This window comes from Podarcis bocagei (assembly GCF_964188305.1).
Source record: "Podarcis bocagei genome assembly, chromosome: 1".
In the NCBI taxonomy this organism is placed as follows: domain Eukaryota; kingdom Metazoa; phylum Chordata; class Lepidosauria; order Squamata; family Lacertidae; genus Podarcis; species Podarcis bocagei.
The window spans coordinates 84,716,051-84,741,593 of NC_138125.1; the positions used below are offsets into that span (position 1 = coordinate 84,716,051).

General features: G+C 45.4%; 2 protein-coding genes across 2 annotated transcripts; one reads left to right on the forward strand and one right to left on the reverse strand.

The window, feature by feature from the left end:
* The first annotated feature begins 1,538 nt into the window (after positions 1-1,538).
* On the forward strand, positions 1,539-7,027 carry LOC308573678 (macrophage-expressed gene 1 protein-like). The gene is made up of 2 exons (XM_081170865.1): positions 1,539-1,899; positions 4,164-7,027. Exons 1-2 carry the CDS (start codon positions 1,669-1,671, stop codon positions 6,369-6,371), a joined length of 2,439 nt encoding a protein of 812 aa, XP_081026991.1. The 5' UTR covers positions 1,539-1,668; the 3' UTR covers positions 6,372-7,027.
* Positions 7,028-13,492: 6,465 nt separating this feature from the next.
* On the reverse strand, positions 13,493-20,670 carry CNTF (ciliary neurotrophic factor). The gene is made up of 2 exons (XM_081171244.1): positions 20,420-20,670; positions 13,493-18,904 (listed from the first exon to the last, which is right to left on the reverse strand). Exons 1-2 carry the CDS (start codon positions 20,531-20,533, stop codon positions 18,416-18,418), a joined length of 603 nt encoding a protein of 200 aa, XP_081027370.1. The 5' UTR covers positions 20,534-20,670; the 3' UTR covers positions 13,493-18,415.
* Positions 20,671-25,543: the final 4,873 nt, after the last annotated feature.

The window sequence follows — 25,543 nt, forward strand, 5'->3', positions numbered from 1 at the left end:
CATCAGCTTGCAGGCTGAGTACCTCTCTCACACACAAGCACAACCCCATTGGTCACACATCTCCTTGGCAGCGTCTGTCCTTGTAGACATTTCCCCTCTGGGCAAGCTTTCAATGGCCTTTTCATGCGATGGCAAAATCTAAAAGGCCAGCTCCTCCATCTCCCTGAAGTGGGGATCTCAGCCCTGCTTTAAGATCATCTGCTCCATCCTTGCCCTTGTTTTGCGCATCTCTTTACACCGTGACTTTCCCACAGATGGAGGCAGTAATGTTTCCGAATGCCGGGGGTGGTGGGGTGCTTTTGGACTCAGGCCCTGTTTGCAAGTTTCCCGTTATCTGGTTAGCCATGGTGATAACAGGATGTTGGATTAGATGGGCCATTGGCCTGATCCAGCAGGTTGTAAGAAAAACTGCTCCCTTTCCCTTATGGGATATTCCAGAGCCCACATAGCAGGCTTCCTCAACCTCGGCCCTCCAAATGTTTTCAGACTACAGTTCCCAGCATCCCTGACCACTGGTCCTGCTAGCTAGGGATCATGGGAGTTGTAGGCCAAAACCATCTGGAGGGCTGAGGTTGAGGAAGCCTGCCATATAGAGTCCTTAAGTGGGTTCCCTATTGGGAGGAGAAAGCAGAGGCCAGCCAGGGTATATTGAGAAGCAAAGCGGCTAGTAAGCCTGGTCTTTATTAAAGGAACTGTTGCAACAGGGTCCCCACTCACCACACACAGGCGGGAGGAGAACCCTGAACAATGGTGCGCAAGCCCATACATAGACTTTTGAAATTGCCCACCCTGTAGTCCAAGACCACCTCCCAAAACATCATACATACATCACAGAAGGAGGTGGTCTACAGCAGAAATCCTGCCAGCCAGGATACCTATTCATGGTTACTGATTGCATTACCTGGGCAGTCTGGCCATTATTTTGTGATGGTTAATACTTCAGTTCCTGAATCCAGGTCACAGGCTCACCCTATTTATACACAAATACACCCTTAAGACAGGATTTGCAAGCAAAAAGACAAGGGGAAGGCTTTCCCCATTTGCCTCCCTTATTGCAGAGGAATATTTGAAGTCATTGGGAGAGTAAAAATGGCTTCAGGATTGCTCTCCCATACTATTTCAGACACATGGTTCCTATATTTAGATATGTGTGTATTTATGAATATTTATTCTGTATTTGAGACCTTAAAATTATTACATGTTCTTACGGCTTCCTGGGTAAAGGGAGTCAATTGCGGGTAGACGAGAGAACTAAATGTGCCCAACAAATTGGGAAAGTAAGAGAATTCTTTGGCATGGAACAGAGATAGGGACACTGTGGCCTTGCAGAATCTGACTCCCATCCACCCCAGCCAGCAGGGGACAATAGGAGCTGTAATCCAGCAAGGGTGAAGGGCTACAAATTAGCCATCCCTGTTTCAGAATCTCAAGATTAGAAGGCTGGGATTCCACCCCCTCACTTCTGTTTTTGACACAGAGATGGCAGAATTATGCCCTGGCTACAAGTTGTTTACCTTTCAATAAGGCCTGGAGACATATTCTTGTATCCAGCAAAGCCTGGAAAGTCCAGAGTTTGGTGGGAGCCAATTCAGGCAAATGCAAACAATATGAAACAGGCTGCAGAAGGGACTTTACAGGACAGGTTTCACTTTCCCTTAGCAACATCAGATGACCCATGACTCATCTCACAACAGCCCCCTGAGAGGTGAGCACACCCTCAAGAGGTTTTCCCTCCACCAATGGGATTGGGCAGTTGAAGTTCCTCTTTTTTCCCCTTCTTTTTTTTTTTTTTTTGCTGTCCCCTCCCCTGCTTTGCCTGCCCTCTTTGAAAATCTCCAGAAAAGAAAAGGAATTGAGAAAGAGAGAAGCAAGCAGAGCAGCTGGGAAGACACAAATCAGGTAAGGCACAACTTTTTGGGACCTCTAGAGAGGCATTTCTTAGGTAGGCTTTTGGATCATCCGCTGTTTTGCTTTTTCGTGGGTGCAGTTCGGTCCTCTCCTGGCAAATTCATCTTGTGCAGCTGAAATGGATTTGGTGCTCTTGTGCAGCAAATACACTCCCCCCCCCAGAAAAAAAGAGGACTCTTCTCCTGTATAAACTCTATAAGAAATTGTGCGGGGGGGGGGGGAAGTGTGAGGCAACCATTGCTATACAGGATATACAACCTTCACGCAAACAAATCAGAATGAATGCTCAAAGAACGGGTTGTTTGGAAGCAACCTTTGGCGAAAGCTCAGAGCCCAGACCAGTTTTCTGTCAGAAATGGTCCCATCCCTGACTTTTATTTGACACACCTACCCCTCATCAGGGACACGGGTGGTGCTGTGGGTTAAACCACAGAGCCTAGGACTTGCCAACCAGAAGGTCGGCGGTTCGAATCCCCACGACGGGGTGAGCTCCTGTTTCTCGGTCCCTGCTCCTGCCAACCTAGCAGTTCGAAAGCATGTCAAAGTGCAAGTAGATAAATAGGTACTGCTCCGGTGGGAAGGTAAACGGCATTTTCGAGCGCTGCTCTGGTTCGCCAGAAGCGGTTTAGTCATGGGGCCACATGACCCAGAAGCTGTATGCCGGCTCCCTCGGCCAATAAAGAGAGATGCGCGCCGCAACCCCAGAGTCGGCCACGACAGGACCTAATGGTCAGGGGTTCCTTTACCTTTACCCCTCACCAAGCACTGCTTGTCATAAATAGTACCTGGATAGCTCAGTCAGTAGAGCATGAGACTCTTAATTTCTGGGTCATCCCATATTGTGAAAAAGGTTCCTGCCTTGCTCAGGTTTGAACTATATGGGCCTCTTGGTCCCTTCCAATTCAATGATTAACACAGGGCAAATAGCACCAGGGACAGGCTGGTTTTTCAAGAGATAAATGTCACAGGCCCTCAATCCTAATTGGAAACAGGCTCCATATTAGGCACCCAGGCGGTTTTTCTCTCTAAAATGAAAGTGGCCGGGTGAACATACCTCATTTGTAGCTTGACCATTAGGATTTTGCAACAAAAACAATACCATATATATGGGTGTTCCATGTCCCACTGCTGTTGTGAATGGTGATTATTTTACATGCATTTTATTTATATTTTGATAAATATGATGTCAGTAGGTTTTTAACTTTTGATTTTATTGCTATTTTAATGATTTTTGTATTCTGGAAGTTTTTGTTGATTAAACAGTATATAAATCTTGTGAGACAAATACATTTCAGGTTTTTTAAAAATAAATACTTTATTAGAAAAGAAAGAAGAAATTACACACAAAACAAACTTAAAGAACCAGACATATTTACCATAAGAAATGTTATCTAATGAAAACCTTAGATATATTAAAATATAATAAGAACATAGGAAGAATCCTGCTGGGTCAGGCCAAAGGCCACTCTAGTCATAGAATATATAGAACTGTAGCATTGAAAGGGACCCTGAGTGCCATCTAGTCCAACCCCCTGCAATGCAGAAATCTCAACTAAAGTATCCATGACAGAAGGCCATCCAAGCACTGCTTAAAAACCTCTAAGAAAGGAGACTCCACAACCTCCTGAAGGAGACCGTTCCACTGTCAAAGAGCTCGTACTGTCAGAAAATACTTCCTAATGTTTAGTTGAAATCTCCTTTCTTGTAATTTGAATCCACTGGTTCGAGTCCGACCCTCCAGAGCAGGAGAAAACAAGTTTGTTCCATCCTCCATATGACAGCTGTTAAGTTATTTGAAGATAGCTATCAGATCTCCTCTCAGTCTCCTCTTTTCCAGGCTAGACATACCCAGCTCCTTCAACCGTTCCTCATAAGGTTTGGTTTCCAGACCCTTGATCATCTTGTTGCCCTCCTCTGCACACGTTCCAGCTTGTCAACACCCTTCTGAAATTGTGGTGCCCAGAACAGGACACCATATTCCAGATGTGGTCTGACCAAGGCAGAACAGAGTGCAAAATAGTCTCTCATCCAAGGCAGAATAGTCCAGCATCCTCTTCTCACAGTGGCCAACCAAATGCCAATAGGAAGCCCACAAGCATAAAGATCTCTTTTAAAAACCTACATTGATATTTTAGCATAGAAGCGGGCAAAAAAGAAACACGAGGCAATTTTCTTGAGGTGAACTGAAGTCCACAAAAACTTTATAAATGCATTTTGTTTATTAGAGGCTACGTGACATGTGTGTTGTTTTTCAGGGCTGTGCATGTAAGTGGCCTTTCCCTTTCTCCAGCATGGCACTTTGGCTTTGGCCTCTCCTGATTTTCCTGAGGGCAGAAGATGCAGGAGCCCAGGATCCAGTCAGCTTCAAGGCCTGTAAGAGGGACCCTGGCGAGAAAGTGCTGGAGGTGCTGCCAGGGGGTGGCTGGGACAACTTGCGCAACATAGAGATGGGAATGGTGATGAGTCTCAACTACTCCCAGTGCCGGACCACAGAAGATGGCGAATACCTCATTCCCAACGATGTCTTTGTGCTGCCCCTCAAGAAGAGCACGGTGGAACTGCACTCTGAGATCATTCAGGACTGGCAAAACTACACGGATGCCTTTGCCCAGTCTGTCAACACTGACATTTCCTTCCTTCCGGTGCTTAATGGAAAGTTCTCGGATGGCTCCCAGGAGACCAAGGTGCACAACGTCTATGACGAGACAGTCACCACACGGGTGCAGGCCCGGTACCATATCTACTCCGTCAAAGCTCTCCCGTCCATGGCTTTCCACAAGGAGTTTCGTCGTCAGCTTGTGAACATAGGCAACCACCTAGAGAACAAGCAGAGACGGTCTGCCGAGTACCTCGCAGAGCTGCTGGTGCTCAACTACGGCACACACGTCCTCACAGGTTTGGAAGCTGGAGCCAGCCTGATACAGGAGGACCAGGTGAAGCGCAAATTTCTGTTGGAAAAGGCCTCGGAGAAAGCAGGCATCACTGCCTCAGCATCAGTGACTTTTTTCAGTAAGGTGAATGTGGGAATGGGCTTCTCCTCACAGGTTTGGGATAATCTGACTAAGAGCTACATTGACAACACGGTGGATTCCAAGATGGAGGGCTGGGGCAGTGTGCCCTTCTACCCTGGCATCACCCTCCAGAAGTGGCAGGAAGGCATCCCTAACAGCTTAGTGGCTATAGGCAAGTCTGGGAGGCCTCTGCCATTCTTCATCACTCCTGAAGCTTTGCCGGAACTGCCTGAGCCTACCGTTCGGCGCGTGGCCACTGTGGTGGAAAAGGCCATCCTCCTCTACTATGCTGTCAACACCCACCCTGGCTGTCTCAAGCCCGAGTCCGGTAACTTCAACTTCCAGGCCAACGTAGACGACGGGTCGTGCCAAAACCCCAACACAAACTTCACCTTTGGGGGAGTGTTCCAGGAATGCCACAGTGTGTCTGGCAGGGATGCCGAGGAGCTCTGCCAGGCCTACCGGATAAAGAACCCGCTGACAGGCAGCTCTTCTTGCCCAGCTAACTTCTCTGCTGCCCTTCTGCACGGCGAGCAACGCACCGCCAGCAAGCCCAAGACGGAGTGCCATCAGCAGTGCCACACCTGCTACCTTTTCTTCTCCTGCTGCGATACCGTTTGCGGCATCCGCTACTATCCCAGCACGGTGAAGTTTAACGCCTACTGGTGTGCTGCCACGGGGCCCGTCCCCCAAAACTCAGGTTTTCTCTTTGGAGGACTGTACACTACTGGGAACGAGAACCCGGTTACCAAGACCCGTGCCTGCCCGGCCTACTACTTCCCCCTGGTGCTGTTTGATAATCTGAAGGTGTGTGTCAGCAGTGACTATGAGATGGGATCTCGGTTTGCGGTGCCCTTTGGGGGCTTCTTTAGCTGCCAGTCTGGCAATCCTTTGGCTGGATTACTGAAGGGGCAGAGCCCTGGGGTCCTCCAGGATTTTTTCTACCAGGACTCTCCTACCAAATACCCCATGAAATGCCCAGCTGGGCATAGCCAACACAAGGCCTACTTGAGTGATGGCTGCCAAATCCTCTATTGCTTGCAGGCCGGGACCCTTTTTGCCCAGCAGCTAGCCCCCCTCAAGCTCCCACCCTTCCTGCGTTCTCCCTCCACGAATTCCAGCCTTCCCGACACCATCCTGGTGCAGTCTGACGGGAGCCAAGCCTGGGTGAAAACACATGACAGCGGGAGCTGGAGGCTGGCCAATGCCACTGATAAGAAAGAGATAGCTCTGCTTTTGGACGGGCAGGATCATTCCAAACTCTCAGGGGGCTCCATCGCTGTAATCACAATAACAGTCATTGCTGCTTTGGCCATTACCATGGCTATCGCAGTTTACAAAATCCGGCACTTTAAAAGCAGAGGATACCAGGAGCTGTCAAATGAACGTCTAGTACAGGATGAAGTAAACTACGGAGCCACAGAAACTACTCCAGATCTCAGTGCTGCCTGAGGCAGCTTTTTACCTGGGCTCCAGAAATAAGACACACGCTTTCATTGGGGAGTAGGTGCACAGGTAACAGGGGCAGAATCATGACTGGTGGGTGAAAGCAAGCATTAGCATGGATGTGGAGCCCTCATCCCACAATAAACACCTACCTGAAAGCACATTGCTTTGTGTGGATTGTAAAGATACATTTGATATTACAAAGAGAAGCAAGGGAACCTCTAAACATTGCTGGACTACCAACTTCCATCAGAGCCAGGCAGACCAATGGGCAAACAGGGTGGAAAAGAAGAGAAAAAACACCAAACAGGGACGTCACAGGCTCTGCCATCCCTCTGTGAAGAATGGGCAAGGCAAAGCCCTGAGCAGAAACAACATTATAAGGGCCTTGTCAGGTCACTGAGCCTTTTATATATCAGGTTGTTTGACCGTGCTTATGCTGCTTCACTCTCTGGTTGATGTGGGGGTTTTATACTGGATTTGTTCATATAATTCTATAGCGCTTTGCCTCAGTTTTTAAACCAAGCAGTTCATCGTCTCCTAGTACTCTGTTATGAAGTAATGCAACAAATGCACACAAAGCACCCCTCGGGCAGCCACCCAAAGCTTCTTTTCCTAATGAAATACATTCCAAGGTTTTTAAAAAAGACTTTTACAACTTGTGTGACTGCTTGTTTTATTAGCGTATTCCTATCTTTGTGCTAATTCGTGGTGTTGGGAGGAGGGGACTATTGATTTGGAAGAGGAGATTGCATTGCTCAACACCCCTGCTTGTTCCAGATGGGCAATCCCATATCATGACAAAAAACAGTGTTTTGTGGCGCCTTAAAGACTAACAGATTTATCACAGCTTAAGCTTTTTTGTTGCCTAAAGCCCACTTCATCAGATACATCTGCATTCTAATCCATGAAAAATTATTCCACAATAAACCCATTTGGGCTGAATCCAATGCAGCTGTTCCACTTGCGCAATGGACCTTCCCACTCCTCTTCATGGGCGTAGCCGGGATTTTTGTTGGGGGGTGCTGGAGATTCTTAGGGGGGACAGGACTTTCGTTAGGTGGGGAGAACCAAAGTGATTGGTCAGTTGCTTAAGTATTTCTATTGTTTTACTTGACCGGGGGGAGGAGCAGCTGCCCCCCCCCCCCGGCTATGCTCATGCTCCTCTTTACTCCCCTGCAGCCCCCAAATCTGGTTGAGGGTTGTGGGGGAGGGGCCACCTGGAGCAAATTTTGGGGGGCATGCGAAGAGAGAATGGGGACATTCTGATGCTCAAGCAGAATGCCACCCATGTAGAATTGGTCTTTAGGGTGCCACAAGCCCCAACCTATATTAGGGGTGCTGAAATTAATTCTTGGGAGCTTCAAGACATACATGCTGGAGTGCATTATAGAATACCCCTCCGCAAGGAGCTGGACTTTCAGGAGTCATTACTTCTATATCCAACCCTTATCCAAGGAATTCAGGTAAGCAAACATGCTGTCATCACTTATCCTCACGACAATCTCATTTGGTAGATTAGACTGAGAGAACAGCCCTCTTTCGTAGTTCTTCTCCTGCCCCCCCCCCCATCACCACATGAGCCAGACAACAGCAATGAGTGTATTAACCCTGCTTGCTCTGTCATGTCATCCATGTCCCCTCTTCCACCCCACCCCACCCCTGGGCCTGGGAGGGGGACTTCTACAAAGGGGGTCCTGTTGAAAGAGCCAGGGTAGTGTATTGCTTAACATATTGGACTATGACCTGGGTTCGAATCCTCACTCAGCCATGAAGCTTGCTGGGCGACTTTGGGCCAAGTCACTGCCTCTCAGCCTAACCTGCCTCGCAAGGTTGTTGTACCGATAAAGTGGAGAGGGCAGAATCACGTACATCACCTTGAGTTCCTTGGAGGAAAAGGTAGTATATAAATTCAATCGGTGAATTAAATACTGTACCTGTGTCATCAAATCATACGACTCCCTGTGCAATGGAAAATCCTGATCTTTCAGGGTTCTCAATTACACGGCGACCTTAACACAGGTAGAGAAGTGCCCCTCACTCGGAGAGGTTTCCATTCCAACATGTGGATGGAGGCCAATGGCTGCCTCTTGCCTGCTCTGCCTTTCACTGCAGGAGGCTGAAGGCCAAGACCACCCACTAAATTCTATAGCCCAGCAGAGATTTCAACACAGGTATTGCTGGTGCTGTCCAATAGCCTGCCCACTGCATCGCACCCTCTCCTCTGAGAATATTTTGGAGCAACCAAAAAAAGAGTCCGAGGCTACAATCCTATGCATACACACCTGGGAGTAAAATGCATCGAACCCAGTGGGACTTGTATCTGAATAAATATGGCATCATAGCAGGAACACAGAAAACTGCCTCATAGGGAGCCAGATCATTGGCCCATTGCGGTGTCGCCTACACTGACTGAGAGTGGCTGTCCAGAATTTTCAGTGTGCTCTCAGCATACCTGTCAATGTTTCCCTTTTTTAAAGGGAAATTCCCTTATTCCGAATAGGATTCCTCGCAAGAAAAGGGGAAAGTTGACAGCTATGGCTCTCAGCTGCCACTGAAGGTGCCAGGGATGGAACCAGGGACCTTCTTCATGCAAAGCCTCAGCTACTGCGCTGCAGCCCTTTCTCCTGCCTCAGGATTGGGCTGGAAATCGTACTTGTACAGACAAGCTTGCAGTTTCGTACACTGCCAAGAATAAACCTGCGCCTGTCCTACTCAGACTGCAGAGTAAGGATGCATGAGCTGCCCTCCCATCCTATTAGAGGATAGGAAGATTGCACAACGGTGGAGCAGACAATGTACAGGCACATGACCCTTTTGGCGAGTCAGCACACGCCGAGTCACTCCTCGTGGCAGCTGCTCTTGCTCCAGATGAAGCAGCTGCTCGCCGCCTTCACCAGGAGCCAAAGTCACGGGTGGGCGGGGCTTCCGATGGGAACTTTGCAGAATTCAGTTCAAGACACATTTGTTTGCAATCTGATCTTCCTGTGTCGCGCTGCCAAGCACTGCATCATGGACAAAACCGCAGTGCCCCCTCCTTTTCTCTCCCCACCCTGGAATCTACACGCTTTGGGGGCAGAGATGTGTCTTTTTTGCCCATATAACTCCGTTAAGCACCATCCACACTACAGACACTAACTAAATAATAATCTCTCTTGTTCTTATTGAGTTAATACCCAAGATCAAAAGGGGGCCACGTGATTGTACCCCAGTGTGTATTAGAAAACCACTGTGAACTCAGCCAGCCTTCACCTGAAGTGCTGGCCACCTTCCTGGAGAATTGTCTGAAATAAATACTTATGCCTCATATTTTTAAAAGTGTTTCCCCAAAGGGCAGATCCACATTATTCACCACATATTTAAAGCACATTACTCCTTCCCAGCACCTGCAAATCCTGTGAACTGTAGTTTAAGGGTGCTGGGAATTGTAGTTCTGTGAGGGGCAAAATACAGGTCCCAGGATCCTTGAGGGGGGAAGAACCATGTACAGCCATACCTTGGAAGTCGAATGGAATCCATTCTGGAAGTCCTTTCGACTTCCAAAACATTCAAAAACCAACTTGTGGCTTCTGATTCCTGCAGCCAATCAGGAGCTGCGGAAGCCCCGTCGGACGTTCGGGTAACAAAAGAACGTTCGCAAACTGAAACAATCACTTCCAGGTTTGCGGCCTTCGGGAGCCAAAATGTACAAGTTCCAGGGCATTTGGGATCCAAGATACAACTGTACAGCGGTACCTCTGGTTGCAAACGGGATCCGTTCCAGAGGCCCGTTTGCAACCTGAAAAGGTTTGTGATTCGCCACTTCTGCGCATGCGCATGATGTCATTTTGCCCATCTGTGCATGCGCGAGTGGCGAAACCTGGAAGTAACCCTTTCCGGTACTTCCGGGTCGCCACAGGACGCAACCTGAAAACATGCAACCTGAAGCAAACATAACATGAGGTATGACTGTACTTTAAATGAGCACTGAAAGTGTACAGTGGTACCTTGGGTTAAGCACTTAATTCGTTCCGGAGGTCCGTTCTTAACCTGAAGCACCACTTTAGCTAATGGGGCCTCCCGCTGCCGCTGCACCGCCAGAACACGATTTCTGTTCTCATCCTGAAGCAAAGTTCTTAACCTGAGGTACTGTTTCTGGGTTAGCAGAGTCTGTAACCTGAAGCGTATGTAACCTGAAACGTATGTAACCAGAGGTACCACTGTATATTATTTACACTCAAAGTACTTTAGGGAGAATGGCCAGAGCCCATTTTATAGAAACACAGGACAACACAAAACATCAGCATACAGCTTGACAACAATATGAGAGTTTCCCATTAAACACTGAGCAAACCGCCAGGCATGGCAACTGCAGGAAAAGGGACATGTATGGGACAAGTAAAACATTTTAACTCCACAGTGGTCCTTTTTCCAAATTCTACATGAAGACCAGAAGCAAAACCATGCTTAACTGCTCTCCCTAACGGGGGCTTTGGTGCCCAAGACTGGTCTGCTAGTCTTGATACCTCTGTGGGCACCTAGGTTTGCCTATTCATAAAATGGGGAGTTGGTGACTAAATTGGTAATCTGTAATCAACCATCAAAAAGAAAAAATAACCTATTTCTTGTACATCAGACAAGAGAGCTGTGTCTCACTTAATGGTTGTGTTAAGAACATGACGCAAGATGAGCCAGCAGGATGAGGCCAATGGTCCAGCTTCCTGTCCTCACAGCACCTGTGGGAAGAAGTCTGCAAGCAGGACAGGAGCACAGCAGCTCTCGGTCTACCTGTGATTTCCCGCAACTGCTACCCAAAGGGATGGTGTTGTTTGGCCAGGCAGGCACCAGTGCCATCAGAGGGAGCAATGAAAGGCAACTGAGAGTCATGTTTTGAAGGTCATCCTGTAAGCAGGATTCAAGCACCAAGATGAATAGAAAAGAGCCAGTTTAATTAAGTCAGACTCTTACCATGGGAACATTCCCAAGCTAATCAGGTCTGAACTAATGCTATGTTATTTTCGAAAATTGCCAAGTTCACCAATGGGAGATTTCTTTCATTGGTTTACCGCAAGTCTCAGGAAAAGCTTCATTGAACACTTGGTTCAGCCTCAGTGTTTATTTCCGCTCAGTTTCGAATCAGTCATGGGTTTCATACTCTGGTTACTAAAGAGAGAGGGAGGGAGATGGAAGGAGACAGTGTCACTTACAGCGGGACCAGGAGTCAATACATAAACCACAGGCTCTCAAGTTTCACTGTGCATTGTCGGCTCTGACTCAAGGGGCTGGTTTTGAGGCATTATGCTGCCCCACAGAAAGTTGACTGGAGAAAAGTTCACAGTATACGGCAGGTTGTTGTCGTCCCCCCCCCCCAATACTTCCCTGAACTCCTAACCCCTAAGAACAGGGGTCAGCAAACTTTTTCAGCAGGGGGCCGATTCACTGTCCCTCAGACCTTGTGGGGGGCCAGACTATATTTTTTTTGGGGGGGGGGAATTAACAAATTCCTATGCCCCACAAAAAGCACACATTCTACTCATGTAAAAACACCATGAAAGCCCCACAAATAACCCAGAGATGCATTTTAAATAAAAGGACACATTTTACTCATGTAAAAACACACTGATTCCCAGACCATCTGCAGGCCAGATTTAGACGGCGATTAGGCCGGATCCAGCCCCCGGGCCTTAGTTTGCCTACCCATGCCTAAGAACAATGACAGGGTGCAGCTTTAACACATTTCTTCCTTCTCCCTTCCCTTGGCCTCGTACAATGCATGTGCCCCACAGCAAGATGTTATAAATACTCACCCTTCACATTTTATTCCCACACCTCCACAGTGTGGATCCACTGATGTTCACTGCCTTGAGCCGTCAGTTTTCAGAATGGAAAGGTGGTGAAAATCTCATAGGGAAATTGTGATTTGGTTTATTATTACTACAGCTCAAGGTGGTGTAATGTTTCTCCCCCTCTTCATTTTATCATCGCAGTCATCACAGCTACTTGGAGATTTCAAAGCTGCTCTCCCAAGACCTAGTATGACACTAAGAAGTGTTTTGGAGTGTGTTATCACCGTCATTAATATACAGTGGTACCTTGGCTCTCAAACTTAATCCGCTCTGGAAGTCCATTCCAAAACCAAAGCATTCCAAACCAAGGCGTGCTTTCCCATAGAAAGTAATGCAAAATGGATGAATCCATTCCAGGCTTTTAAAAACAACCCCTAAAACAGCAATTTAACATGAATTTTACTATCTAACGAGACCATTGATCCATAAAATGAAAGCAATAAACAATGTACTGCAGTCACACAATCAATCAATCAATCAATCAATCAATCAGTAGCTGAACTGGGTTCCACACAGTCACAAAAACGAAACAAAAAAGCTGCAAAAACAAAAACACAAAATAAATAGCAAAAACATATAGACCTCAGCGTGGCACTCAAAACAGAAGTGTGACACTCAAATCAGAAGCGTAACACTAAAAACAGAGCACATTCAGCTTCCAAAAAAGTTCGCAAACCAGAATACTTACTTCTTGGTTTGCAGTGTTTGGGTTCCAAGTTGTTTGAGTACCAAGGCGTTTGAGAACCAAGGTACCACTGTACTGTTATTCATCCACAGGGTTTAGCTTCCAGTTGACTCCCCTTATTTAGCCAACAACAACCGGAAGGAATAACTTGTACTGCAAGCTCTCAGCCCCAAATCTACCTGCCCAGCCTCCCAAAAGAATGCCCACATGAGAAACTGCACTATAGGACATGGGATCTTCTCTTCTCTTCCATCCTATGACTCACTATGAGGGCAACCAAGCCGATTCAGAAATGTTGATAATTGGGAGCAGGAGTTGTGACTGGAGATAAAATCCTGAGCAATGAGATTCCTTGGTTATGCTTGGGTTTGGAACAAAGCACCCAGGAAACACTGGCCCAAAGTGCTGCTGTTTTATGATGGGCAAAATTCCACAGGCAGAAGAGGCTAATTTGTGCATTTTCCTATAGCTGCACTCTGCTGGCTGCAAGAAGACCAGCTCCACTAATTTCTCGACTCAACACCCACAGAAGATTCATCCTGAAATAGTGGCACAACTTTAAAATGCAGACTATTTGAATAATCACCGAAAATACAAAGAGCAAGACCAGAACAATATCCTGTTAAAAAATAAATCAACTTTATTTAATCAAATTATTTTAACACACTTTGGTGCAATCAATAATTAGGGCTCTCACACAATTCAACAAATCTTTAATCACATCAGTTTGGTGAGTAATCCATTAATTGGTTAAATTTACAAATGGGTAGCATATAGTAAGCATACTTTGTTTACAGATTAGGGTAGGGAGCCTGTGGCTTTCCAAATGTGCTGAACTACAACTCCCATTCTCCCTGACCATTGGCCATGCTGGCTAGGGCTGATGGGAGATGGAGTCAAAAATCATCTGGAGAGCTACAGGTTCCCCCATCCACCTTTTAGATGATGCATGTGCTCTAGACACCATGTTCTTAGGAGACGCAGTCTCTCCAATGAGGGAGAGATGAGGAGGGAAATGCTTCTCCCAAGACTGCACTTGCCATCTGCAGTTTTTCTAATTACCTATATTAAAATGTATGCTCTATAAAATCTGCCCAAGTAACTGTGGGGCATGTTTAGTTGATCAAAATTTTCAACCAATTACATATTGGAACCCTCTTAATAATGTTATATTCTTTTTCTAGATGCAGAAAGCCTTCTTGCAACAAGTGAGATCACAACTGGGAAGCCACTGTGATATTTTCACTCTGCTTCCAAGTTAGAAAACTCAAAATTTTATTATGGGAGGCATTTCTTCAAAACTCACAATATAAAATAAGGAAGCACCTCCGATAATTATAGATTTCATACATTTCTAAAGGTATTTTTTTAAAAAAACTTGCTAGAAGAAACATTTCACATTTTAAAATATAGCATAAATATAAATATTCAAGTTAGAAACAGCACAATAGATAAAGGTGACCTTTAGTGGGAAATTGAATTGTGCCTTTCATATATGTTTCGCTAATTTCCTCTTTCCATGCAGATCTGATCCAGAGGGTGGGGGGACTCTCTAGAACAGCACGGGAACTTGCACTGGGGAATAGGGAAATCAACAAAAATCACTCCCCTTGCTAGATCAAGTCACTTTTAGGAACAGAAAGTGCCCATCCATTCATACGTAGAATGCGAAGTCTGAATCCTAGTCAATGAAAGAGCACTATTTTCTCTCTATATAAAATAGGTCATAGCCTTCAGAGGAGCTCCTTCAAAATATGGATTATGGAAATATGAATTGGTCTAACCCAGCCTTCTGCAGCCTGGTGCCCTCCAGATGTTTGTGATGGGACTCCTGTTCTCATCATTCCCTGCTATCATTGCCAAGCCAATGGTCAGGGATGCTGGCGGCTAAATCTTGGCAACATCTGGAGGACGTCATATAGGGGAAGGCTAGTCTAACCTCTCCAAGCATTACCTGCCCTTTGACATTCACTCCCCATGTGTGAAAAGCAGCAGAAGCAAAACACCCCACCCAACACACCTTCAAAGGAAAGATAAGGGGGCATTTGCCACAAGTGCTGAATTTTACACAGAATCTGGAATTAGAATTTGGGAATTTTAACTTTATTCAGCGGAAGTCGTATTTGGGAAAGAAAAAAAGCCCAACTTTATTCAGCAGAAGTAGACAGGGTTTTTTAAAGTCCAGTATTCAGAGAATGAAGGGACGTGGGTGGCGCTGTGGGTTAAACCACAGAGCCTAGGACTTGCCGATCAGAAGGTCGGCGGTTCAAATCCCCGCAAACGGGGTGAGCTCCCGTTACTCGGTCCCTGCTCCTGCCAACCTAGCAGTTCGAAAGCACGTCAAAGTGCAAGTAGATAAATAGGTACCACTCCAGCGGGAAGGTAAACAGCGTTTCCATGCGTGGCTCTGGTTCGCCAGAAGCAGCTTAGTCAAGCTGGCCACATGACCTGGAAGCTGTACGTGGGCTCCCTCGGCCAATAAAGCGAGATGAGCGCCGCAACCCCAGAGTCGGTCACGACTAGACCTAATGGTCAGGGGTCCCTTTACCTTTACCTTTATTCAGGGAATGAGCTTCTGTGTGACCTGGCTCTCCTTCATAACCTTCCCAGCCCAATCCTGAGTATGTTTAAACAGAAGTAAATCCTACTGATTTCAATGGTGATCATTCCCTAGAAAGAATGCAAAGGACTCTAGTCACGTTCCCCTTCCCACAGACATTCTGTTGCTCTTCCCCTTATTTGTCTCTTTCCTTCTGTCACCAGATTCAACAAAAGACTCCTATCAGTTAAGCTGGTTAAATATATGAGTTGTATCTATGAGTGGCAGTCAATGCCAGTCTCACTTGGAGTAGACTCACTGAAGTTAATAGACACGGCCAACTTAGATTCATTAATTTAAATGGATCTACTCTAAATAGGACTTACAATCCTGCATCTTTTTAGTCAGAGAGCAAAATTTTGATTAATTTGGTGCAGAATCCCAGGACGCTAGTGCAAGCCATGTAACGCAGACCCTCTCCATCACCAAACCGGTTTTAATTTGAGAGATGGATTGAAAAACCCGCCCCTTTACCATCTCCTTTGTGCAGTAAACGAACACTCTGTTCTTTTATAATTGCCCTAGATCATCTGGCAGAAACTCTTCCCCATCAATTAAAAGAGTCTTCGACCCAAACAACAACTCATTCTAGTCACTTTTAGTTTCGTTCTTCTGAATTAGGCACACTGGACCGAATATTTAACATTTCCTGTTGGGATTTTTTGACACTCTGAAGTCTCCCCACCCCCTTTCTCTCTCACACACACACACATTCAGAGAAGTCACCCTAAGAGTTAATTCATTCATGCCAGTTGCTCCAAGAACATAGAACCAATGCAGATTAAAAAGTAAACCCCGCCTCTCCTTTAGCTCATTTTAAATAGCAGTTGGCATAGATTAAAGGATCCACATGAATGATTAGCCAATCTGTACACATTTATATATTAAATCCATTTTAAAAAAAGAGATTTTGCACCTTCCCCAGAGAAAAAACAGCAGTTCATTTAAGTGGCTAGCTCCACAATCCTATCCATGTTTACTCAGAAATAATTCCTATGGAGTTCAGTAGGATTTGCTCCTACGTATTGCAGCCACATAGCTCATTGCCAAGCTGTGCATTTCCAAATTTACTGAGAAGTAAAGCTTAATATGTTCAACATCGCTTACTCCTCTGTCTACTGAGGATTGCAGCCTTATGTAATAAACCTAACCGGTTAGTTTAGCAAAAACAAAATGCCAACTGCTTTGGTTTGGAAGCAGCCATTTCCAGAAAATACTAATCTGCTTTTGTATACAGTCTTTCAACGCCTTGGTTAAATATAGTTTCAGTGTCAGTGAGCCTAGAACTATTAAATGGGCCCCTTTCCTGCGTAAATGAAGCACTTGTCCCTGCGCAAAACATTAGCAAAGCAGGTTCAGTGCAGGAGTTTTCTGGCGCACAAGCAGCATTCTCTGTCGACAGCCAGCCTTCCATGGGAAGCAACAGGGTCTTCTGGAGCCTGCTGTGAGACTTTTCAAAGAATGCACCAGGGGCACAGGCAATTCTAGAACCCTATTCAGACACAAAAACACCACTTCCATAATATCCTCTCATTGAAGTGAATGCATTAGCAATGAATTTGCATTAGGTTGCCTGGCACTTAAAAAAAAAAGCAGCCTGCAGGAGCTCTTATCCCTCCATCCTGTTCCAGTTCATAAGCAGAAGGAAGCATTCCTGGAAAGTGGATTATACAACTTCTTCTGGTAATGGTAAAACTGAGAACTTGAAAGGGGTGGCTTTAATTCCTTCCATTTGTTGGACATCACGTTTTCATCTTTATTTACTCCAAGTGGCGGAGCATTGTCGGATCTCCAGGCCAACAAATATTCTTTCCCCAACTGTTAGCCTTTGTGTATCCAGGGCTGGAGAGAGGAATCCGCAGAAGCCGGCTTCCAAAGCAGACGTAACCTGATCTGATCCAGGCAGATCATGACCTGGGTCTGATTGTGATCCACTTTAGAACCCCCAAGGTGAACTGGGACAAACTGGACTTCAAAGGGTCCATACAACCCTACATGTTGTACAGTGTCCCTCCCCTGAATGGAAGAATCTTTATACTAGGGGAGGATTCTGTGAGCTGAAAGGGGGTGGGGAGCTAATTTTGCAAATTCACTTTTTCTACTGTAGTCTCCAGTGCTACCTTATCACACTTTTCTAAAAGGCCCAACCCTCTTGAGCAGATCCGGGGGCAACGTAAGGCTGCAGAAGGACACCACTGACTACAGCCAAATAGATGCCTGTGACAAGTTGTGAGTTCCCAGATCTGAGCAGGGCTTTATTATGTACCATGGCATAGAATCACAGAATTGTAGAATTGAAAGGAACTACGAGGGTCATCTAGTCCAACCCACAACAATGCTTCATTGGATCCAGCTTACATAATCACTTTAGTTGAATTTGCCCAAGGGAAATTCAGCAGAGGTGGATTCAGATGACTTACTGTCAAGGCAAACTCAAGTAAAGGTTTTCTCCCCCTCCCAGCGCGTGGAAGTCAAAAAGGATTTTGATGAGAACTTCAAAGAAACAGTAACAGCAAATAAGACTGCAGGGTTGAGAACGTGGTGGGAAGGGAAAAGAGGAGAGGCTGAAATCTCTGGTTCATCCTGTATACCTGCTGGCTGATCTTCTCCAGATTAAATTCTGAGGTTTCTCTAAAGCTACAGATACTGCAAGCCACCCTGAATGCTCGGAACAAAGTGCGTGCAAGTCAACCACAACTGGCATGTGGTGTTTGAAGTCTCCACGTCAAAGGTTGTGTGAATCCACACCAAAATTAATGTTGGTATGCGGCTTGAATTTGAGGATTTCTCAAAAGGAAATAAATAATCTGAAAAGCGCTAGTCACTCCTACTCTCTCATCAGAGGGCTCACTCTGACCATACTGTATCAATCCAATACACCACAGCTGAGAGGGAAGTACGGCCTTTGGAAAGGAAAGACCCTCGACAGAGAAGAGCAGCCTCATTTCTTCTGGGCTTGAGCTAGGCGGCGACTCGAACGTGGGATGGCGCCTGTCTGAACAGACTTGGAGATATGGTGCAGGTCCCGGACAGACCGGACAGTCCATTGGGCAAGCTCCTGCAGTACTTTCATGCCCCTCATTTTCTTCTCAAATGAGCCCTTTCCACCAGCATCTCTGATACTTCCCAACTCTTTGGCTGGTACATTGTGCTCCAGCATCGCCATCAGTTCCTCCAGTTGGTAAGCGAGACCCGAGACCTGGAGCACAACGGACTGGATAGACTCATGGAAAGCTGTGTCGTCTGGGCTCAAGCTGGACCTCTGCTCTTCCAGGATTTCATCCAGTAATATCTGAAATGCCCAGTAAGCTTTCAGGTTGTCTGCTAGCCGCTCCGCATCTGAAATCTCGCTCCACTGTTCAGTGCCAGCTGTTGGCACGCCGTCAATCGAGTCCAGGTTGAAGTTTTTGTCCAGCCCTTGTTTCTCAACCTAGAAGGAAAGAAATCGGAAAGGGAGCAAGTAGGTGGGGAAAATAAAAAGGTTTTCAGAAATTCTGCCCATATTTTTCTCGAGGCAATTGTTACACCACAACTGTTCACCCTGGCATTCCCCTGAACTGGATTTTATTACTTTATCAAGTTTTTAGGTATTTTAACAGTTATGCTATTTAATTGCTTGTCTTGTTGTATATTTTAATTCAGGACGTTTTAGAGTTATTGTGCACTGTATTTTAACTACAGATTGACTTTATAATTGCAAACCGCTTAGGCAATTTTGGCATGTAATCAGTATATAACTTAATAACTAATAATTACAGTATACAGTGTGGAAAGTCTGCGGAGGTGTGTAAACCTCATTCAGATATGGATTCCAAAGGTACTCCAAGAAGAGGATGTTATACATGTAGTCTCCACAAGATGGCGCTATATTATAGGAACCGAGCGGTTCCTATCCTGTTATTTCCACCCCTACCCTGCCCCAGGGCAGGTCTGCTACAAAATAATTAAATTAAGCCCCTGGTTTGAACTCTGCCTTGACTTCTGATAGGGATGGAAAACCTACTTCCTACCATGACAAGACTGCTCCAAAATATTCCTTCTGGGACAATTGCTTTGATGGACCACCAAGGTTTGGCAATGGAAACGAGTCCCACACCCCTTCCAGCTTGTCTTCCTTATTTTTCTTTGACCCCCAATATGTGCAACAAATGTGCCTTAAAATTACTGCATGAGTTATCTGGAGCTATTTGTTCTGCCCTTGCTGTAACAAAGCGCCAGCCGAGTTGTGGGTGGATGGTTCTGCCTGTGGGCAGGGAGTGGACTCGGGAAGATATACGGCCCTTTCTAATTACTTGATTCTGTGCCGCAGTGATTCATTTCCCCCTTCATTGTTAAATATATAAAACTACGAAGACTGCTTTCAAAGGGAGTGAGGAGGAGCTGACCGGTGCCTTCCCATCAAGATTAGATGCCCTCTGCAGGGCTGGATTTACCGAAACACCAGGTAGAGATTAGGGGCTTAACAGTTTCAACTGGAATAAAATTAAATAACCTGATGCACAGAAGGCTCTAACTAAGCCCTGATTAGGAAAAGCAACCACTTATCTATCATTATGAATCTCACTAGAAATCCAAATTAAAGGCACCCCATACTGGGAGCATTAAGATGCCTTATCTGGTAAAAATGGTCTAATTTGTGAGAGAAGAAAGAGCACAAAGCCCATTATGCTTTCTCAAGGGAAAGGCTCCCCTGGCTCCACACTCAGCTAAGCAACACACCTGATCAGTGCAAAAGCATCACTTTTTCCTTACAGTGGAACGACAAACATTTTGCTCCCTCAGAAAGCTCAACGAAGTTTAAGATCAACAGGGTTCTTTTTCCCTCTGAAATGAAGCCCTGTTTTCAAAATTCAAAGAAAACAGGTGGCCAGAGCTTTTGAGGCTAAGCAAATAAGACATCCGAGCCGCAGAGAGTGGGAAGAAGAGTTTCAAAGAAAAGACTCACGTAGGACTCCAGGAGGCTACTGACTTCTGAGCGCATCTTCCTCAGCAGATGAACGGTGCGGCGGCAGAGGTCGCGGTGGTGGGACATCCCAGGGAGCCGCTCTGATGAAGCCATCGCCCGGTTCGGCTGCCCCAGAAGGGACAGCGAGAGCCAAGGCACAGCTCACATAAGGCTGGGTGTCCACAGAATCCCTTGCTCAGCTCATGCATTCCAGAGGCCAATAGAGAATTCTCCACTTGTTGCATAGCCTGCCCGCTCTCCCGCCCTCTTCCATCCCCCGCGGCCTAGGGAGAAACTGCAAATTCCTGGCAGCAGAGCTTAACTCTCTGAGAGCAGCACAGACATTTCACCCCCCCCCCCGTTAAGAACCTCCAACCCACTCAGTACAAGATGTTGAGACCAGAGTTGTCTATTCCCTTTTCTGAGGCTTGCTTGTGCCCTCCCCCTTCCTTGCATTATTTTTTACCGCTTTTATTTTGATTTGCCCGTGCTGGCTCAATGACCTACTAATCCCTGTAAATTCGATGCCACAAAGCCTAACCACCCATGATAAAAGGCACAAAAGGAAGCCAGTCGCCCTACTGACAGCACCTTTAGCTAGATACTTTCTGCGGCGGCCATCTAAATGCCAACGAACCATTCCCTCAGGCATTATTACCTTGTGTGGTTCTCAATTTTCACCTCCAGCAACTGTCTTCCTTCTACATCTTGTTAAAAGCCCAGATGGAACCAGCAACACAGCAAAGAGTTGTTTTGCATTTGCTTCATTCCCAACATCAAACATTCCCATTTATCGCTATGCATTTGGACTGGGCTTGTAATGTGAATCCTTTCAGCAAGGCCTAGTCCAATTGGTGCTGCAGATAATGGGGTTTTTATTGGATTGTTAAAATGGAAAATTTAATAAATATTTTTTTAAAAATTGATGCTGCAGGGTTGGTTGTATACTCCAGCTCGTTTCTTTGCTCAGAACTGTATTTTTATTTAAAAAACCCCCAAAACAACCCGCCATCACCTGACTGACTCAGCTAGGTACATATTTGCCTGGATATGCAACACATTTCCCTGTTAGCTCTACACTTAATGCTGGAGAAGACTGCTAGCACAAAGTGTGTGCCTTATCTTTTGAGAACAAGCTATTGATCCACGTTCCTCTCTTGGTTCTTTCTGCATGGTGCTCCCTACTTTATACAAGGACATGTGCAAACTGCTTCAGTAATGCACGCTATTCACATCATCCATGAAAGGGTGTGAGTCAGCATTACACCGGCACTGAAAGCACAGACATGGTCTGCCCCTCTGCACATTTACTCCTTCACCGGGGTGGGAATTAAGCATTTCCTCTGATCCACTGCAAATTGTCCCCCTTCCTTGTTTTGCAGCAGAAAAGTCGCCATCAGGCTAACATCACACAACGCTGTATGGGAATATGTCATGTGGCTCCAAACAGGCAAACATTCAGTGAAGGTTGCATGCCTTCTTGTTTGTCTTTAGGCTTTATGATATGACAAAGTCAACTGAATCCTTAGTAGAAACAGAGCTACAAGGTACCCCCAGTTCAAACTGCATGGAGGCAGGAAATTCTCAACTTCAGACATCTACCTAAATTGTCTGTAAAAAATAAATCTAACCATCTGCCACACAGCATTTTGACAACTTGAGTCTCTGCAAAGCCAGTTTAACTCCTTTCAAAGGTATGGGGACAGCCCCCCCCCCCCCCCGGCCTCAATCTGAGATTCATAGACACTTGGAACTTCATCCACAAATTCAGTGGGAATTACAGTACCTCCATTCTCATTACTTCCACCACTTTCAGCACCAATTGACAAAAGGGGGTCCAGCTAAAATTCCTATGTGGTTCTAATGGTATTTCTCAGTTCATTGTTTTAGGAAGAGTTTGAATGTTTTTCTTTTTTCTCTTTTTAAATCTGTTTAGCAGCTTGCTTTGGGGCCTGGCAGGATGCTTCCCTTCTGTGCCTTTATATACACACACACTATCTCAGATGGCATACAGTTGGTACTGTTTGTTGTTAATACTAGTGATATACAAACAGTAGCAATTCCAAAGTGAAGAAGTCACCAATCAGTATTATGCTGCCTAAGGAACTTGGCTTGAAATGATTACAGCCCTCTCGTTTGACATTTACTTCTAGCCCACTCCTCTCCTGTGAAACTTTCCTAAAGACACTATATATCCTAATCTGGTTTTATCTACCCCATACAACAGGGCTTGCTTCTGTTCAGCGACCTAACCTGCTTAGCACTTGCCTGATAATGCAAATGAGGCCAATAACTTTTTTCCTTCATCAGTCTGTTGCATCCCACACAATTGCTTCCAGAAAATCTTGAAATGGGCGCTAATTAATTCATTTTTCTGTTTTCTATTAAGGGTGACCCACCCACAGACTTATACTTTACTGTGGAAGTAAACAGTAAGGTCTCCCAGACAGAATTGTTACACTTCAAATGAACCATAGCCATTCTTCCAGTATCTTTTCAGTGTAAATAATGTAAGGTTATATCTAACAAAGTAGTGCCATTAGCACAAAGACTGCTGGCTGTGTAACAGAAATTACCGTACCCCCTCTCACTCCATGCCCCCCTGTGGTCTGCAGATCTCCCAAGTAGATTTGGGGAGGGCACATGAGGGAAAGTTTCACTGCACAACCAGAAATCCTTGCGCTAACTGAATTACTTCATTGGATTCTGCCCATAATCTCTCAGGAATGTGAATGAATCAACCATTTAGGTAGAACCCAACCACATAGATTGGCGTGCGTCCCATCAGTTGGAAACAATCTGGCACCAGGTGGTGTAATTCATATCAAAATTGCTTCATTCGTAGACATTTCAGTGGCATGGGATTGCTCCTGCACTGATGCAGGTGCATGGAAAGCCGCCTCCTTTGTCTTCTCCATATAGACAGCATGCAATGAGACATGAAATATTTTATTTTTCCCCTTTAAGTATTTATTTTGGTTATGGCTTACCCATCTTAAACACAAGAGATGAAAAACAGTATCCCTTTTTATTGTTTTATTTATTTTTGTTTACATAACCCTTAATCAACATGGATTTATCACTGCCCTCCCCCGACACCCTGCCCCAAATCTCCATCACTTGGTGGAAATTTTTATATGAAACAAGGCTTTTAAGCAATCAAAGACTTGTCTATTCAACCATCCCTTCCTTTAACACTAAAAAATAGGGGTGTGCCACAATGCAACACAGCTCTGTTGCCACCCAGTGGCTACTACTTCAGGTAGTTCTGCTAGGTATCGCAAATTCTGCTCCCTCTCTGGTAGGAATTTACAATGCTAGTGCAGTTTGCCTCTAGTTCTTCACTATCATCCTGGAAAGCTGCTTCAGGGATTTAGCAGTTCTCCCCCACCCTACAAAGACTCCACCATATTGCCATTGTTCAGAAACTATTTGAAGTAAATGGACCATTTCTAACATACTAAGCTTACCCACCATTGAAAAACCCCTGAGCTTCCTGTTGACATCACTTCTATTGGTGTTCATATAAATGCCGAAGAGAGAATTCATACATATCAGATTAGGAAATAGGCTTATGTTAGCTCTTTTTTTGGTGGTGGTGGGGTGCAGGATGCACACCATCTCTCACACTGACAGGAAGGGGATCCAATGCTTACACAGTCAAGGTGAGTTTACAGATTGGACAAAACTACAAACTGCTTCCAGAGTGGGTCAGTATCAAATTAGTTACTGTAAACTATCCCATATTACAGAGGAAAGGAGATTATATAGCTTCAGCTCCCAGCACCATGCTTCCTTCCCATGGGAAAAAGCTTATAAGAAGAAAATATAAATAGTTTATTGCAAGTATTATAATAATTGATTGAAGCAAAACTGCATGCGTATGGTGGGAGACACATTAAGGGGAAGCAGCAGGAACAGTTTATGTCAAGGCAAATGGTTTCAGTTCATAAATCTAGACCAGAAGTTATTCACCCCAGAGTGCAAGGAGCTGACCTGGTTAAACACAAGACAATGTTTCTTTGACAAAATTATACACAGACACACATACACACACACACACACACCAACAGAGGGGGAAAAAGATCAACAGAGCTGTCTAGGAAAGGTAAGTAATAAGCTGATGGGCAACTCAAGCTGAGAAAGAACTTCAAGTAGCTTGGCAACTACCTACCTACAGCAAAAGTTAACAGCCCCTACAACACTGAAAAAGAGCCTATGATGTGTTCTTGCTGGTACAGCAGTGAAATTCCTTATACTGCAGAAAAGAGGACAGCCCCTTCAGCAGTATACAGAAGCAGCTCTCAACTGCAAATACCTTTCTGGTGTTCACCCTAATCACAGGATACGTAGCTTCCTGTCAAGCCTGTAAAACACACAGCCTAAAGCCACATGCAGCACCCCAGCTACACACTGCAGCCTAGCAGGTTGTTGACAAACCTCCAACCAGTCTGCAGAAACAGAAGGAACACAAGTTGGTAAATAAAACCCTGGCAGACAGCAATAGTTTGCATCATTTTAGTGCCCCATGGAAATACCCGGTTGATGCTTAGCTTCCAACTCAATAAAGGAGCTCCATTTACACATCTCTCCAGATAAATTAAAACTGTGGCTGGGAATGATGCTAGCTAGTGCTATCCAGAGTAATTTGGAACTACATGAGGTAGAACTACAGTATAGACTGAAAAACCTATTTCTATAACCACTGATTTAAAAGAGGGCGGCAACATTACCAAACAAAAAAAATCAGGATCATGCCCAAGATAATTCCTCATTCTCGGTTCCTGTGAATATGAATACACTAGGCCAGTAAAATAGAAAAGTAGGTTCGCTGGAATACTTTGTCACCACAAGCTGTCGGGTAACAGTCAAAAGCTCATGCAAATTATATCCAAGTAAATTTTTGAGGTGTCAGTTGCTTTTCTAAGCTCTCCACAAAATGCTAGACTATTGCACTCCTTAGTGATACCCCAGTCACCAACTATGGCAGAAACAAGAGGATATGCACCTATGTGAAAATGCTGGATATATGGCCAAGGAGGTCTGGAGCTGCCACCACTTAGTATCAGTGTTGCATCTAAATAGGTTTTTAAAGACTGGGTCCAAGCGTCTTTGGACAGTCAA

Bases quoted from the DNA above. Each gene is read 5' to 3' on its own strand.
- LOC308573678 (XM_081170865.1), top strand. From the start codon at position 1,669: ATGACCCATGACTCATCTCACAACAGCCCCCTGAGAGGTGAGCACACC. The intron at 1,900-4,163 runs GTAAGGCACAAC...GTTGTTTTTCAG, and splicing joins GCTGGGAAGACACAAATCAG to GGCTGTGCATGTAAGTGGCC.
- CNTF (XM_081171244.1), bottom strand. From the start codon at position 20,533: ATGGCTTCATCAGAGCGGCTCCCTGGGATGTCCCACCACCGCGACCTC. The intron at 18,905-20,419 runs GTGAGTCTTTTC...CTTTCCTTCTAG, and splicing joins GTAGCCTCCTGGAGTCCTAC to GTTGAGAAACAAGGGCTGGA.